Source organism: Lutjanus erythropterus, chromosome 21, assembly GCF_056507025.1.
Source record: "Lutjanus erythropterus isolate fLutEry1 chromosome 21, fLutEry1.hap2, whole genome shotgun sequence".
Taxonomy (NCBI): Eukaryota; Metazoa; Chordata; class Actinopteri; order Lutjaniformes; family Lutjanidae; genus Lutjanus; species Lutjanus erythropterus.
The window spans coordinates 32,739,011-32,754,010 of NC_139337.1; the positions used below are offsets into that span (position 1 = coordinate 32,739,011).

General features: G+C 46.5%; 3 protein-coding genes across 7 annotated transcripts in view; 2 read left to right on the forward strand and 1 right to left on the reverse strand.

Moving 5' to 3' along the window:
- Positions 1 to 4,324, forward strand: part of LOC146307941 (receptor-type tyrosine-protein phosphatase mu-like) — a 131,292-nt gene extending 126,968 nt beyond the window's left edge. For all 4 annotated transcript variants that reach the window (XM_084747300.1, XM_084747301.1, XM_084747302.1 and 1 more), the window contains 3 exons: positions 407 to 570; positions 2,460 to 2,595; positions 3,446 to 4,324. In XM_084747300.1, the coding sequence (XP_084603426.1) occupies positions 407 to 570; positions 2,460 to 2,595; positions 3,446 to 3,499 (354 nt within the window). In that variant the 3' untranslated portion in view covers positions 3,500 to 4,324. The remainder of the gene's footprint in view (positions 1 to 406; positions 571 to 2,459; positions 2,596 to 3,445) is intronic.
- Positions 4,325 to 7,366: 3,042 nt separating this feature from the next.
- On the forward strand, positions 7,367 to 12,657 carry LOC146307942 (zinc finger Y-chromosomal protein 1-like). The gene is made up of 4 exons (XM_084747349.1): positions 7,367 to 7,523; positions 8,247 to 8,486; positions 10,286 to 10,633; positions 10,997 to 12,657. Exons 2-4 carry the CDS (start codon positions 8,261 to 8,263, stop codon positions 12,424 to 12,426), a joined length of 2,004 nt encoding a protein of 667 aa, XP_084603475.1. The 5' UTR covers positions 7,367 to 7,523; positions 8,247 to 8,260; the 3' UTR covers positions 12,427 to 12,657.
- Positions 12,658 to 14,956: 2,299 nt separating this feature from the next.
- chodl (chondrolectin) overlaps positions 14,957 to 15,000 on the reverse strand; it is a 7,976-nt gene continuing 7,932 nt past the window's right edge. For both annotated transcript variants that reach the window (XM_084747290.1, XM_084747289.1), the window contains exon 8: positions 14,957 to 15,000. This exon is cut by the window's right edge and continues 473 nt beyond it. The gene's annotated coding sequence lies outside the window, so the exon portion shown is untranslated.

The following is a 15,000-nucleotide window of genomic DNA, read 5'->3' on the forward strand; positions in this document are numbered from 1 at the left end:
ATCAGAATGTGTTTGATTTAAACCTCTTCACCTCCCTGTCGGGCTGGGTTTAGGTTTTGCAGCATTTGATTCGTGCCTCATTTCCTCTCCATGTCTGACAAAATTTCGTCTGTCTTTGATCCAGACTCCCCTCCCCACCCGTCTCGCTGTGGCAGGTCGGATTTAGCTTTCAGTGCGTTTGATTTGAACCCTTTCTCCTCCCTGTCCGCTCACATTTATGTTAGGATCTGTTTATCTTCCATCCTTGACTCCCCCTGCCCCCGTCATTCCCTCCCCCCTCCTTCTTTCCTCCTCTCCTCTCCTCTCCTTCCTTCCTTCCTTCCATCAGCTGTTACCTGACACACCAGAGGTGAGGTCAGTTAGGGCGTGCTCGTTTTGACTGCCATGTCCTCCCTGTGTCCTCTAGCCACAGGACGGGTACCGCATGGTGCAGCAGTTCCAGTTCCTGGGCTGGCCCATGTACCGGGACACACCCGTCTCCAAGCGCTCCTTCCTCAAACTGGTTCATCAGGTGGACAAATGGCAGGAGGAGTATGATGGAGGAGAGGGACGCACCGTCGTCCACTGCCTGTAAGAGTACTACTACATAATACACCACACACTGATACACAAGTGATACTGCAACATATACTCGTACTGCTGATACTATAGTACACATGATACTGAGCTGTCATCACTGATACTTTGTCTCCATCTACTGGTGAAATTCTGAAGTAACTGATTCTGACTCTTCCTCCTCTCGTCCTCCTCCTCTCCTCCTCATCTCCTCTTCCTCCTCTCCTCCTCCTCCTCCTCCTCTCCTCCTCTTCTCCTCCTCCTCCTCTCCTCCTCTTCTCCTCCTCCTCCTCTCCTCCTCCTCTTCCTCCTCTCTCCTCCTCCTCCTCTCCTCCTCCTCTCCTCCTCCTCCTCTCTCCTCTTCCTCCTCTTTCCTCTTCCTCCTCTCCTCCTCCTCCTCCTCCTCCTCTCCTCCTCATCTCCTCTTCCTCCTCTCCTCCTCCTCCTCCTCTCCTCATCCTCTCTCCTCTTCCTCTCCTCCTCCTCCTCCTCGCCTCCTCCTCGCCTCCTCCTCCTCGCCTCCTCCTCCTCCTCTCCTCCTCCTCCTCTCCTCATCCTCTCCTCCTCCTCCTCCTCCTCCTCCTCCTCCTCCTCCTCCTTTTCTCCTCCTCCTCTCCTCCTCCCCCTCCTCCTCCTCCTTTTCTCCTCTTCCTCTCCTCCTCCTCTTCCTCGCCTCCTCCTCCTCCTCTCTCCTCCTCTCCTCCTCCTCTCTCCTCCTCCTCTCCTCCTCCTCCTCTCCTCCTCCTCCTCTCCTCCTCCTCCTCTCCTCCTCTCCTCCTCCTCCTCCTCCTCTCCTCTTCCTCCTCTCCTCCTCCTCCTCTCCTCCTCCTCCTCTCTCCTCCTCCTCTCCTCCTCCTCCTCCTCCTCCTCTCTCCTCCTCTTCCTCTCCTCCTCCTCCTCCTCCTCCTCCTCCTCTCCTCCTCCTCCTCCTCTTCCTCCTCCTCCTCCTCCTCTCCTCTTCCTCTCCTCCTCCTCCTCCTCCTCCTCCTCCTCCTCTCTCCTCCTCTCCTCCTCTCCTCCTCCTCTCCTCCTCCTCCTCTCCTCCTCTTCCTCTCCTCCTCCTCTCCTCCTCCTCCTCTCCTCCTCTCCTCCTCTTCCTCTCCTCCTCTTCCTCTCCTCCTCCTCCTCCTCCTCTCCTCCTCTTCCTCTCCTCCTCCTCCTCCTCCTCTCCTCCTCCGCTTCCTCTCCTCCTCCTCTCCTCCTCTCCTCATCCTCTCCTCCTCCTCCTCTCCTCCTCCTCTCCTCCTCCTCCTCTCCTCTTCCTCTCCTCCTCCTCCTCTCTCCTCTTCCTCTCCTCCTCCTCCTCCTCCTCCTCCTCTCCTCCTCTCCTCCTCCTCCTCCTCCTCTCCTCCTCTCCTCTTCCTCCTCTCCTCCTCCTCCTCTCCTCCTCCTCCTCTCTCCTCCTCCTCTCCTCCTCCTCCTCCTCCTCCTCTCTCCTCCTCTTCCTCTCCTCCTCCTCTCCTCCTCCTCCTCCTCCTCCTCCTCCTCCTCTCCTCCTCCTCCTCCTCTTCCTCCTCCTCCTCCTCTCCTCTTCCTCTCCTCCTCCTCCTCCTCCTCTCCTCCTCCGCTTCCTCTCCTCCTCCTCTCCTCCTCTCCTCCTCCTCTCCTCCTCCTCCTCTCCTCCTCCTCTCCTCCTCCTCCTCTCCTCTTCCTCTCCTCCTCCTCCTCTCCTCCTCTCCTCCTCTCCTCCTCCTCCTCCTCCTCTCCTCCTCTCCTCCTCTCCTCCTCCTCTCCTCCTCCTCCTCCTCCTCCTCCTCTCCTCTTCCTCTCCTCCTCCTCCTCCTCCTCCTCCTCTCCTCCTCCTCCTCCTCCTCTCCTCCTCTCCTCTTCCTCCTCTCTGCTCCTCCTCCTCCTCTCCTCCTCTCCTCCTCTCCTCTCCTCCTCCTCCTCCTCCTCCTCCTCAGTAATGGAGGAGGTCGCAGTGGTGTTTTCTGCAGTATCAGTATCGTGTGTGAGATGTTGCGACAGCAGCGCTGCGTCGACGTTTTTCATGCTGTCAAAACTCTGAGGAACAACAAACCAAACATGGTGGACCTGCTGGTAAGACACACACACACACACACACACACACACACACACACACACACACACACACACACACACACACCACTACTATCTATTTTATGTTTAATAACAAATAAATAAATAATAAATAAATGATGGAGATGATGACAAACAGTTTTTACTTTAACTTTGTGACTTCAAACTTAAAACAGTCATGACAGATTTATTTCATCACTGGAGTCATAAACAGCTCAGATCATCACTGACGTTTTTACATCACATAATGGTGCATTTATGTGCTGTGGGAATAATGGGAAAAATGAATTTCTGACTGGGAAAAGTCACGTGAACATCCCTCAAGTCAGAAGAAAAACTTGGAAAGTTGGAGAAAACTTTGTTACATGAGTTGCCAAGTTGTTGTCTTTCAACATCAAGACTGATTTCAACCTGAATGGACAGAACAAAAATACATAAAAAAGACGATTCCATCAAAAAACATATCAGTAAACAAGGTACTGAAGACATAACGAGACAAGAAACAATGTAAAAGACATAACCAAAAAAAAGACTAAAAACAACGAGACAAGTCAAAAAAGATATAAGACGACTTTACTTTTTACTTTTATACTCTGAGGACATTTCAGAGCCTGAATCTTTTCACTTTTACTGCAGTACACTAGTTGAATCAGTACTTTTACTTGAGTATCTGTACTTGTACTGCAGTAAAGACTGAGAGGACTTTAGTTCCTCTGGAAGTAGATCTGATGAACGAGTCTCCAGATGGGTGAATTACAGACAGATAGAGTTGGACTGTTGTTGTTGTTGTTGTTGTTGTTGTTGTTTTCTCTGCTGACCTCTGACCTCTGACCTCTGCGTGTCTCTACAGGAGCAGTATAAGTTCTGTTATGAAGTTGCTCTGGAGTATCTCAACTCTGCTTAGCATCAACAACAGACGCTCCTTCATCCTCCTCTTCCTCCCTCAGCAATAACACTGCACACGTCTGATGGGAGGAAGAGGAGGAAGAGGAGGAAGAGGAGGTCTACTACTGACGGAGGGAGAGGAGGACTGACGGAAGTGAAGTGAGGAAGAGGAGGAGGATGTTTTTGCACTGCCTTGTTTGACTGCGAGCATGGACACACTGAACTCCAACAGACTCACACGTGTCACTTTGTTGTTGTTTTTATCGTTTGTGTCGTATCAATGAAACTAAAGGAACCAAAACAATGACGTCAGACGTGAAGAGAGGAGCTGCGACGCGCTGTTTGTTTGTTTACATCAGAGTGGAGCGTCCCATTCAGCTGACAGACCCACAGGATCTACCTGAACTCACCATCTGTCCTGATGCACTCAAACTCGACGCCCGAGTCGTCCCCGAGTCCTCTTCAAGACCCGGACCAGTGGTTTTACACTGTTCGTGTCAGTCGCTCCTCAAGTCTATAAAATCCATGTTATTCATCAAAACAGAACTGAGACCTGATCTCATCTAGAAAAGAACTCATATTTACAAGAAAACTATTTCAGGTCTGAGAAAAGTCCTCTAAATGTCTCATAATTATGTGGATTGTGCAGAACAACACATTTAAAAATGACTTTGCATGAACTGGGAAGTGGTTTTACTGGTCTGACTGGGAACACTGGTATGGTCCTTTAAAGAGCACAACAGGATATGAAGAAGAATGAAATATTCAGCCAGCAGGAGGATAAGAAGGAAAATGAACGTTGTCGAGATTCACCTGTGGAAGTAAAATGATCCATTCGTTCATCTTAGAAACATTTTCATGTTTTCATTCACCTCGTCACCTCTGATTGGTCAAGGAGCAACATGACATCAGAGCATCATCAAGTTCAAATTAGTGATGAAATGATTGGTCAATTAATCAGTTAGTTGATCACCAGACCCCCCCTCCCAAAAAAAAAAAAAACAGTAACTGTCCAATCAGAGCTTAGCAACAGTAACTAATTACAGGTCAGTGACCAATGATTGGATTAAAACTGTGTTTATCTGATGTGTGCTGCTAATGTTAGCATGTCTAGCTAAGGAGCTGACTGCCAACAGTTGAAACAGGAGCTAATTAATGTTCCTCAGTGTCCCGAGTTCCCAGGGTCATATTTTCACATGATCCTAACTGTCCAATGTCCTAAGTTCCCAATGTCCTATGTTCCCAAAGTCACATATTCACAGGGTCTTAAAAACCGAAGGTCCTATGTTCCAAGGGTTCTATGATCCCAAAGTCCTAACTTCCCAGGACCCTAAGTTCCCAAGGTCTTGTGTTTGTAAGGGTCCTTTGTTCCCAGGCTCCTATGTTCCCAAGGTTCCCAGTGTGTGCACCTTTATCACTGTAGACTGTTTATGTAACATCCCATAATGAAAGACAGACAGGTTAGCAACAGTAACTAAGGCAGGTGGGGCTTAGAGAACGGTCTTGTGTTGGATCGTTTCCTCGAGACACTGATCTCAGAGATGAACTATGTGACAAAAAGAGCTGAGAACATTAAGAACTGAGCGTAGATTAAAAGTGCTGCTGATGAAACGTGGTTCTTAATGAGAACAGAGAACATTTGCTCTCTAACACACATTAAGATATAGAAGCTGGAACCATAAAGACCAGATGATTAATATTTGATCATGTGATCATGAGACTGACTGAAACCTGATGAAGCTCAACACGTCATTCTGGTTCTCTCAACTCAAGGTCCTCTTACTTCTGTTTGTTCCAGAGCTTTCGGCCTTATCACACATTGAGACTGTGGCGATTTTCGAGAACCGGACGAAACCAGCCAAGCTCATGTTTTTGTTTGATCTGGTCCAGTCACAGCTGATATTTACTAATGGGTGGGTTCTGTTTGTCCAGTGTGACGCCTCAGGCTCCAAAAACGCAGATCAAACTGTCAGACTAGTCAAATATCAATCAATATTCTGTATTGACTATCTGCCTCAGATGTTCTCAGAAACTTATTTTAGCAACTGTTTATTTGTAAAACGATAAAATGGCGCCATTTTGTGCCACGCTTTGAAACTGACCAGGTGCAGCCGCATCATGAGCTGCTGTTTGTTGTCCTTCAATCTGAAAATGAACTGAGGTTAATTCTCCTTGGTGAATTTCTCTGTAAATGGCAGGTTAGAGAAGATAAAGTAGAGCTCAGAAACAGGAAGTTTGACATCTACATTTCCATGGCAACCATACAAACTCAAACTGAAGATGAGGGCTGTGTCACGTGGTCAAAAGCACTGGAAGAAGTGAGTGAACGGACCTGAAGTTGAGATTCTTTTCTTATCATCTGTGTTTTCTGTCTTTCCACTGAAAAATATCAAGAACGACGAACAGACATTTACGTTAAGAGTCACTGTCCGTCCATGTGTCTGTCTTCTTCAGTGGTGTTTGATCTCTACTGCTGCAAATTTAAAAAAATCACTCAACCAGAAACATCTGAACACGTCGTCTTCAGTCTCCAAGATGAAGCCCAGAGGTTCTGTTCCTGGTCCCCTTCAGGTTGTGGTCTCTGTGTGTCTGTGTGTTTTCTCCTCAGCAGCTGGATCAGCTGATTGGTGGTTTAGTTTCAGACGGAGGTCGAGGCGAGCTGTTAATACTGTAAATAAAACAGGAGGAAGCAGGAAGAAGAATATTTATTCCTTCGGTTGTTTTTAGTGTTGATGTTGTCGTCGTCGTTCTTGTGAAGCACACAGAGAGAGACAATCATGTGGAACGAGTTTGATGTTCCACCATCGGAACCTACGGCTCTGGGTTGGTGTAACCTTGGTTACATGAGGTGGTGGCTCTGATTGAACCCTGTTAATGTGTGGCGCTGGTGCTGATGAGAACTTTATTGTAATGAAAGCTTTTATTTATGTTGTATGATTCCAAAATATTACAAATAAAAATCTGTATACACTCTAATTTCTGATGCTTATGACTTCATCTTATTTTTAAACACAGTTTTTGATGGTAAATAAAGAAATGTTCATTATGTTAATGATCTCTGCTCATATTATCTTTACTTTTTTGAATAAATATTTGATTTATATATTTCAGTCACATTTTACCTAAAAGTATTGCTTCGTGTTTATCAGAGCCAGGCAGCATGGCCACCAGGTGGAGCCATGACGCCACGTTAATACACAGTGACGTCATCACACTGCAAAGAGCCGACAGATAAAAACAACCAGTCATTTACAGGAATACACCTGTGACACAGGGTCATATGACCTGCAGGTAACATCTGAATAACATTTACATCAAACTGAAACACAGAGAGGGACGTTACAGACACAAACTGACCAACAGACAGGAGACAACTGACACTGCACACACTGATCTGAGTTATCATGAGCACAGACAGGACAGAAATAATCTGCAGGTGATTAACACCTGAACCATATGGAAGCTCATTTTCACCACTGAAACATAATTTACCCATAAATCATAATGACGAGATAAAAAGTCATAATGTCGACTTTTTATTTCAGAATTCTGATTTATCATAAGAATTAGAGCTTCAACACTCAGACAATGAATCAATCAGTTGATTGACAGAAAATGAGTCACCGTATTGATCATCAGTTTTTCATTAAATAACCCTCCAGCTGTGTCTGGTTGAAGCTTGTTGTTTCTTCATCTTTTGAAAACGTCACTTTAGGAAACTGTGACGACTTTATTTATTTATTTATTTAACAGACGCGGGGGAAAAAAAACTCTAAAAAGTGTCTGTGGTTCTCTGTGGTTCTCTGTGGTTCTCTGCAGTGCGTGTTATGGCCTGTGGGCGGCAGCAGTGAGCAGACAGCCTGCCGCCACCAGGAGGAGAAGAAGAAGAGGAAGCGGAAGAAGGAGAAGAAGAAGAAGAAGAAGAAGAAGACGCGGTAGCGGCCTGTGTGTGTCGGTGGTGTGTCTGTTTGTGTCCATAGTTCGAGCTGTCCTCTGTCTGCAGTCTGTCTTCACGGTGGACACGTGACCGGCTCAGTTTGCAGGTAAAATACACCTTCAGTTCTCCCGGAGTCGACCGTCAGTTAAGCTCTGCGCTACTGTTAGGACTGTGCTAATGTTAGCATGGGAGCTCACGTTAGAGGAGAACCCCTGACTTGCGAAAGTCTCGCGAGATTCGTATGCTTCGCTTCTTCTTTGGCGTAGTTGTGGCTGCTTGGTGTCGTAGCTGCTGTTTGATGACGTGACTGACTCCCTGGTTCAGATGTATGACCGGAAGTATTATTTAGACGTATTAACGACCGGAATCACCAGAGGGACGTTAGTGTTCAGGTCAAAATGGTCAACTCTCGCGAGATCTGCCACAGGTGTGAGGTTACCCTGAAGACGCGGGGGGAAGTTTACAGTTGTACTGCAGAGAGACACAGGAAGTAGGTCCGTTTAAAACACACAGAGCTGCATGTTAAACATGTCCGTCTGTAGTGTTTCACACGGTTAATGATCATCTTCATAATCAGTAAGGTATTAATATTGATTGATCATTATCAGGAGCACAGGAAGTCATGCTAAATGTTTTTAGCTTCCTGTGCTCAGTCAGAACTTCTGTCTGCAGTTACTAACCTGACACATTCAGTCTGTCTAATAAAGATGGAGAGATAAAATTCATCATTTTTAAATATGACCTCTGCAGCTGCAACATTTAATCAGTTATTCAATTAGACACCAGGTCACCAACAGCAGCATGAGACACAGTGTGTCCTCCTCTTCAGGTCCTGTTTGAAAGATGTCCTCTGGACTCCTGGAGCCTCCTGAAGGAGGAGAACCGCTCTGTGTCTTCCTGCTGAGAGATGGAGGAGATGAGGAGGAGAGGAGCAAGGAGGTGGGCTGTCAGTGGGAGAGTCCAGAGGAGGACAGGAGGGACGTGGGCTGTCAGAGCGACTCAGCAGAGAGGAGAGACGCCGCCGTCCAGGTGGACCTGCTGACTCAGCAGCTCAGCTGGAGACACACAGGTGAGACACACCTGCTCACAGTCACTCAGGTCACATGATGCTGTCCACTGGCTCTCGTCCCACAGTAAATATGTGAGCGGACAGAGCGGAGCTGGGCGAGATATTGATTATATTTGTTCTAAATATTGATGCCAGATGTTTTCAGTTTCTTCAGTCTGTTGATCAGCTCCGATCAGACTGCTGTTGTCAAAAACATCCTCAGATCCATTAAGTATCAATACTGAATATTTGATATGCTACAGTATTTTTCTCAGTACCTATACTAACCACTGTTTTCTTTATTAATTAATCTGATCATTATTTTATCATAATTTTATATTAGTTGATGAATGAATCCTGTCACAATCTGAAAGCTGGATAAAAAAAAAAGGAAAAACAGTTTAACAAGATGAGAAAAAAGACAAAACAAAAAATAACAGAAAGGACAAAAGACATAAGAATGAACAAGACAGAAAACTCAGACAAGTAACATAAGACAAAAAACACAAGACGAAGGACAATGTGACATGACTGAAAAAGTAACAAGATGAAAAGACAAGATGTGACATAAGAAGACAAAAAGACATAAAAAGACATAACAAGACATAAAAAGACAAGAAAAGACATAGCAAAATGAAAAATATGTAACAAGATGACAAAGAACAAAAGAAATGTCCTCCACATGTTTTGACCTGTTTTTTCAAGTCTTTCCTGTAACGATTATTTTCATTATTGATTAATTAATTGATTAGCGGGTCTATAAAATGTCAGAAAATGTTGATCAGAGTCCAAGATGACGTCCTCAAGTGTCTTGAAAATGGTTTGAAATATTGATTTTTTTTTCAAGGTATCGTATCAAAACTTCCAGCATGGTGACGACACTGATGTTGTCATGGAGACAGTGAGTCACACTGAGCTCCATCTTTAACCTGTATTAGTTTACCTGCAGTCCCAACGTCTCCATGAACACATGCAGCGTCTCTCTGTCCTGATGTATTTACTGTCTGCGTGTCAAACAGAGGACAGTAGGAGGACCAGTGCATCTCAGGGACACGTTAACTGGTGCTGATGAGGAGACGACATGTTTCTGACAGCAGACTCGTGTGACACGTGTCCTCTGACACTCACCTGTCCGATTTCAGGGATTATTGTCAGAAATGTGATTTTATATTCTCAACTCTTTTCGCTGAAAATGAGATTTATGTTTCCACGACCTTGAATGAGCCTTAATGTTTTTCAGAGGGAGCAGCTCCTCCTCCACTGACGGCAGAGCGACGCCTTCATTCAAACATTTTAATCACACTTGATGCACACTTTTTTTTTTTTTTTTTACAAATATTGCATCTCCTGCAACTTGAAAATTGCTGAAGGCCAGATTACAATTTCAGTAAAATTTCAGGTAATTGTGCAGCTCGTGTGATAAAATACAGTAGAGTGGATTATTCAGAGCAGATTATATATTATTATTATTATTATTATTGTTATTATTGTTATTATTGTTGTTGTTGTTACATTAAATGACTGTGGTGATGACAACAGACAGAGATCAAAGTCAAGTGTCTTTAATGTTAATTTACTGATAAATTGAGACTTGATGTTTGAAGGCGGCGCACAATGATGCAAAATAACAATAATCAATAATTCAATAAGTCATTAAAAGTAAAGAAAGGAGTGAGGAGGAGAAAGTTTCAGTAAATCTAAATAAAAACTACAGAAACCTTCACTGTTTACTTTTGTTTCTTTGTTATTTTTGTGTATTTTTTTAAACAGTAAAATAAAACTGAATCCTGTCAGAAGTTTGACGTGTTTCCTGTCTGCAGGCTCGTCTGCGATGCTGCTGCAGTGTTTTGCAGTCAGACCTGATGGACCAGATGGTGGCGCTCTGCTGCAGCACTGCACCACCAACCGGACCAGAACCAGAACCATCAAACCCGCCATCAAAGCAGCTGATCCCGGGTCCAAGCCCCGGAGGAGACCGCCGCCTCAGAGCTCCAACAGCGCCAAGCAAAGTCCAGCTCAACGCCGCCGCCGCCGCCGCCGCCACCACCGTGTATCACCTGTTACTGAGCACCATGAGGAGGAAGAGGAGGAGGAGGAGGAGGAGGAGGAGGAGGAGGAGGTGGTGGAGGAGGACACAGGTGATCCCACCTGGACTCCACCTGAGGGAGGTGAGTGAGATAAACCGGAAATACAAATGTTACTGTAAATATTTTATACATGTATTTATTAGATTTAATTTAATTTTTACTTTTTTTTTACTTCCTGTTTTTGAGTTTTTAATTTTAATTTTAAAAAAAATATATTAACGTTATTTTTCTATAGTTTTATTTTTATGTGATTTTATTTAACTAAAAATATACGTAATATATTTATGTAACATTTCTGTTATTTTACGGCGAGAACATGATTATTATTGATCGTATTTATTTGACAGCTTCTCTCAGATTTTATGACTTTGAGCTGCAGACAGAAATTCATCTTTAAAGTTCTGACCTCTGCCCTCTGATGTCCTCCCTGTTCGTCTCCAACAGACGTCTCATCTCACCCGTCTCCGTTGGCTCTGGAGGACGTCCAGTTGGACTCCCAGCATGCACCTCTGCGTATGGTGAAGCTGGAGCCCGGCAGCACCATGTGTGACGTTTGTGGTAAAGTGATGAAGAACAAGTCGAGTCTGGCGCGTCACTCCTTCATCCACACGGGGAAGAAGCCATTCGCCTGCCACCTGTGCGAGCTGCGCTTCAACCGCCGCGACAACCTGCAGCACCACCTCAACCGGCTGCACCCCAACGGCGTCGCCAAGCTGGAGAAGCAGCGCGAGCTGCAGGCGTGGCTGTGCGCCGTCTGTGGGAAAACCTTCAACTGCAGGTCCCGCCTCAAAACACACGAGGTCATCCACTCGGGAGTGAAGCCTCACCGCTGCGACCTCTGCCCCAAAGCCTACATGAGGACCAACGACCTTGAGCACCACAAGAAGATCGTCCACATCAACGGCGCCGTGGAGCCTCAGCGCTCGAGCTCGCTGCTCTGCGACTTCTGCGGCAAAGAGTTTAAATGCAGGTCGCAGCTCGCCGTCCACTTCCAGACGCACACCGGAGAGCGGCCGCACCTCTGCGACATCTGCGGACGCAAGTTCGGCCGTCAGTACCAGCTCAAACGGCACAAGATCCTGGTTCACGCCAATCGACTGAACGGTGAGGAGAACTCGCTGCCTGATGCACCGTTTGCCTGCGACGTCTGCGGGAAGCGGCTAAAATCTGAGGCCCTCCTCACCGCTCACTCCCGCATCCACTCGGGCGACAAACCTCACCGCTGCGGCATCTGTCCGCGCAGCTTCCAGCGCGCCGCCTGCCTGAAGCAGCACCACCTACGTGTGCACCTGAGGGCTAAAGTGAGCGAGGCGCCACACGCACTTGGACGCAGGAAGAGCTCGGCGCTGGCGAAGGCGTTCCCGTGCCCCATCTGCAGCAAAGTTTTCAAATTCAAGTCTCTACTGGCAAGTCACTCACTGATCCACAGCGAGGTGCGTCCGTACGGCTGCGACTTCTGCAGCCGCAGCTTCAGACGCCTCAGCCACCTGAAAAGACACCGCGAGGTCGTCCATGCCAACGGAGAGCGCCTGCCGCAAAGCTTCGTCTGCCACATCTGTGGCAAAGACAAGAAGTGCCGCTCACAGCTCGCCAGACATGTCATCATCCACACCGGCGAGCGCCCATTCTCATGTGACCTCTGCACCGCCCGCTTCAACCGCAGCGGTAACCTGCAGCAACACAGGAAGCGCATGCATGGCGTGGGGACAGAGCCGGTAGAGGAAGCCCCGCCCATCTTGTTTGACGATGACATGACACCCGCTCTGACTTACAAACAGGAGGAGACGGTGGTGGCTGTCGACGCCGCAGCGGAGGACTGTGAGGCTGCGGCGAGCGACGAGACGGACGCTATTCAGCAACTCGTCGCCACCTGACTGTCAGAACTGAGCATGCTCAGATGGTCCCGCATCCCACTTCTTTTGTTTGAACTCTGAACCTTCAAGTTTGTGATTCAGAGCCGCTCTGATGTCTGAAACAACCTGTCGGACAGATTTAGAACGTTGAGAGAACGTTGAGAGAACGTTGAGAGAACTGTTCTGCACATTTATAATGGGTGAACTGAGTTGATGTTAAATTGATGCTTTAATAAAACTGTGAATGATTTACAGAGAATCAAACATTTGTTTCAACGACAGAACGAGTGAAACCAGGAGGAGGTTCTCCACGTGGAATGGAGACGTTCTCCACGTGGAATGGAGACGTTCTCCACGTGGAATGGAGACGTTCTCCTGTTCATCAGACAGGAAGTTTAATTTAGTCGACCAGACTAAAATTAAGACTGCAGTTCAAATTGAACCCAGTTTATTAAACGATCAGGTTAAACGCTGTTTGGATTCAGAGCCGTTCTTCAGTAACCGTCTGTCGGTGCTGCAGCGCCGGCTGGTGGTGGGAGGCGGAATAACAGTTAACTGATGTTTATAAATAGTTTAACTAACGAGTATTTCTGGTGCCGACTGGTGAGGGTAGAGATGTTAAAGAGATGTTTAATTGTTTAGTCAACCAATCGCACACATCATCAGTGTGGACCAGTTAAAGCAGCACGCCGACAAGTCGGACTCTAAAATGAGATGTGAAGTTCACAAATCAGGTCAGACTGAATTTCATCAGTTAATCGACACTTTCTGACATGTTATAGACTTAATAATTCAAGAGAATAATCAACAGGTTTAAGTCTAAGATGATGTCCTCAAATGTCTCATCAAACATCTGATTGGCTGAAGAACCGAATAAAGAAAGTTAGACGTCAGAAAAGAAAAAAACATCTGCTGAGACGTCTGGAAGAGTTACGAAGTGAAAATGTGTCCTCTCCTCCACCGCAGACCTCTGGGGATAAAACAAACAGAGGCATGTGATTGGTCGAGTGATGGTTGCCATGGTAACAGGAGACAGAAACTCCTTTTCCCATGAGTCAGAGTGAATTAATGGGACAGTTAATGGATTGATTGATGGATTATAACAAGGTTTTTTTTTTTATTTCTGTTTCAATTAAGATAAAATGGATTAACTGAAAGTTGAGTCTCTTGGTGACGCAGCAGCTTCAACTCTTCTGGAAACCTCAACACCCGATTCAAACAGAAAGCTGAGGAGTCGACCAAAACCGCCTCTCGGTGTCAGACGAGGACAGCTGAGGTGACGGCCGGCGCTGGCAGATTCTACCAGCTCGCACCGGTACTCCGCGGTGCGCTCTGGTGAAGCGTCAGCTGTCCTGCGCTCTGCGGTGCGCTCTGGTGAAGCGTCAGCTGTCCGGCGCTCCGCGGTGCGCTCTGGTGAAGCGTCAGCTGTCCGGCGCTCCGCGGTGCGCTCTGGTGAAACGACTGACGGCGTGTCCTGCTGTCCTGCGCTCCGCGGTGCGCTCTGGTGAAGTATCTGACGGTGCGTCAGCTGCGCTCCGTTTCTATCACTCTTCTCTGCTTCCATCACTGTTAGTTTTGTGGTTTGTGTGATTTAGAGACTCAGTTTGTTTACAGTCTGTCATGATGCTGCATTGATCTGTGTACAATGATGCAGATAAAAAACAAGAAACTTGTTTACTGACCACTCGTTTATCTTCTCTCATCAGTCAACAAACACAACATGTTGGTCACCAGGAGATTTTTTAATAAGTGCACCAGTTAATATAAAATTATATTTATGATTTTGTTCCTCGTGTAAATGTTCTCCCTGTGTTTTTGTAGCTTCTGTCTGTTTTATCTTGTGATGCTCACTGACTGATGAATCAGGAAGCAGCTCAGTCTGTCACAGATGTTGTCCAATCAGCAGCAGCATGTACGGAAACAAAGACGACGTCTTAGAAAGTCGGTGAGTGCGAACAGAACAGGCTCTTCGACACACATTTTTGTTAGGTTTTGTCAGACCTGACCGTGGTCACCTGTGGATCCTGTCCAGATCTGTCCGTTGTTCAGCTGCAGAAAACTGATCACTGATAATCAATAGGAGTGTGAGCTCAGCTGATCTGAGAGCAGTTTGTCTGAAGAAGCTTTGGGTGAAGCTCAGAGGAGAGACAGTGACATCACAACACTTTGTAATTATTGATCCTGTTCATCAGAATATAAAGATAAATGTTTTATTATCAGGTGTTCATAGAGCAGACAGACGGACACATTCACAGACGGACTCGATCAATAAGTTCAAGGTTCAGGTTCAGTTCAGTTTTTACAGTAGACACAGGGACGGGGACAGGGTCAGGTGGATTCTGGGATGTTTGTTGATCCAGCAGTTTAAATATTCACCATGTGTCTCAGTTCAAATTCTACTTTCTCTGAGTGAATCTCACATTTTCTCTTTCGTTCCTCCGTTCTTCACTTTTCTAATTAACAAAGCAGTTATGTCCCCCCGTGTCCCCCCGTGTCCTCCCGTGTCCCCCCGTGTCCCCCTGTGTCCTCCCGTGTCCTCCCGTGTCCCCCGTGTCCTCCCCCCACCACCTCCCTCTTAAGCTCAATCTGAAATCA

What these genes read in the sequence shown, in the direction of transcription:
- LOC146307942 (XM_084747349.1), top strand. Translation starts at nt 8,261, where the DNA reads ATGTCCTCTGGACTCCTGGAGCCTCCTGAAGGAGGAGAACCGCTCTGT. An exon ending in GCTCAGCTGGAGACACACAG is followed by an intron (nt 8,487 to 10,285) that starts GTGAGACACACC and finishes TCCTGTCTGCAG; the next exon opens with GCTCGTCTGCGATGCTGCTG. An exon ending in CTGGACTCCACCTGAGGGAG is followed by an intron (nt 10,634 to 10,996) that starts GTGAGTGAGATA and finishes CGTCTCCAACAG; the next exon opens with ACGTCTCATCTCACCCGTCT.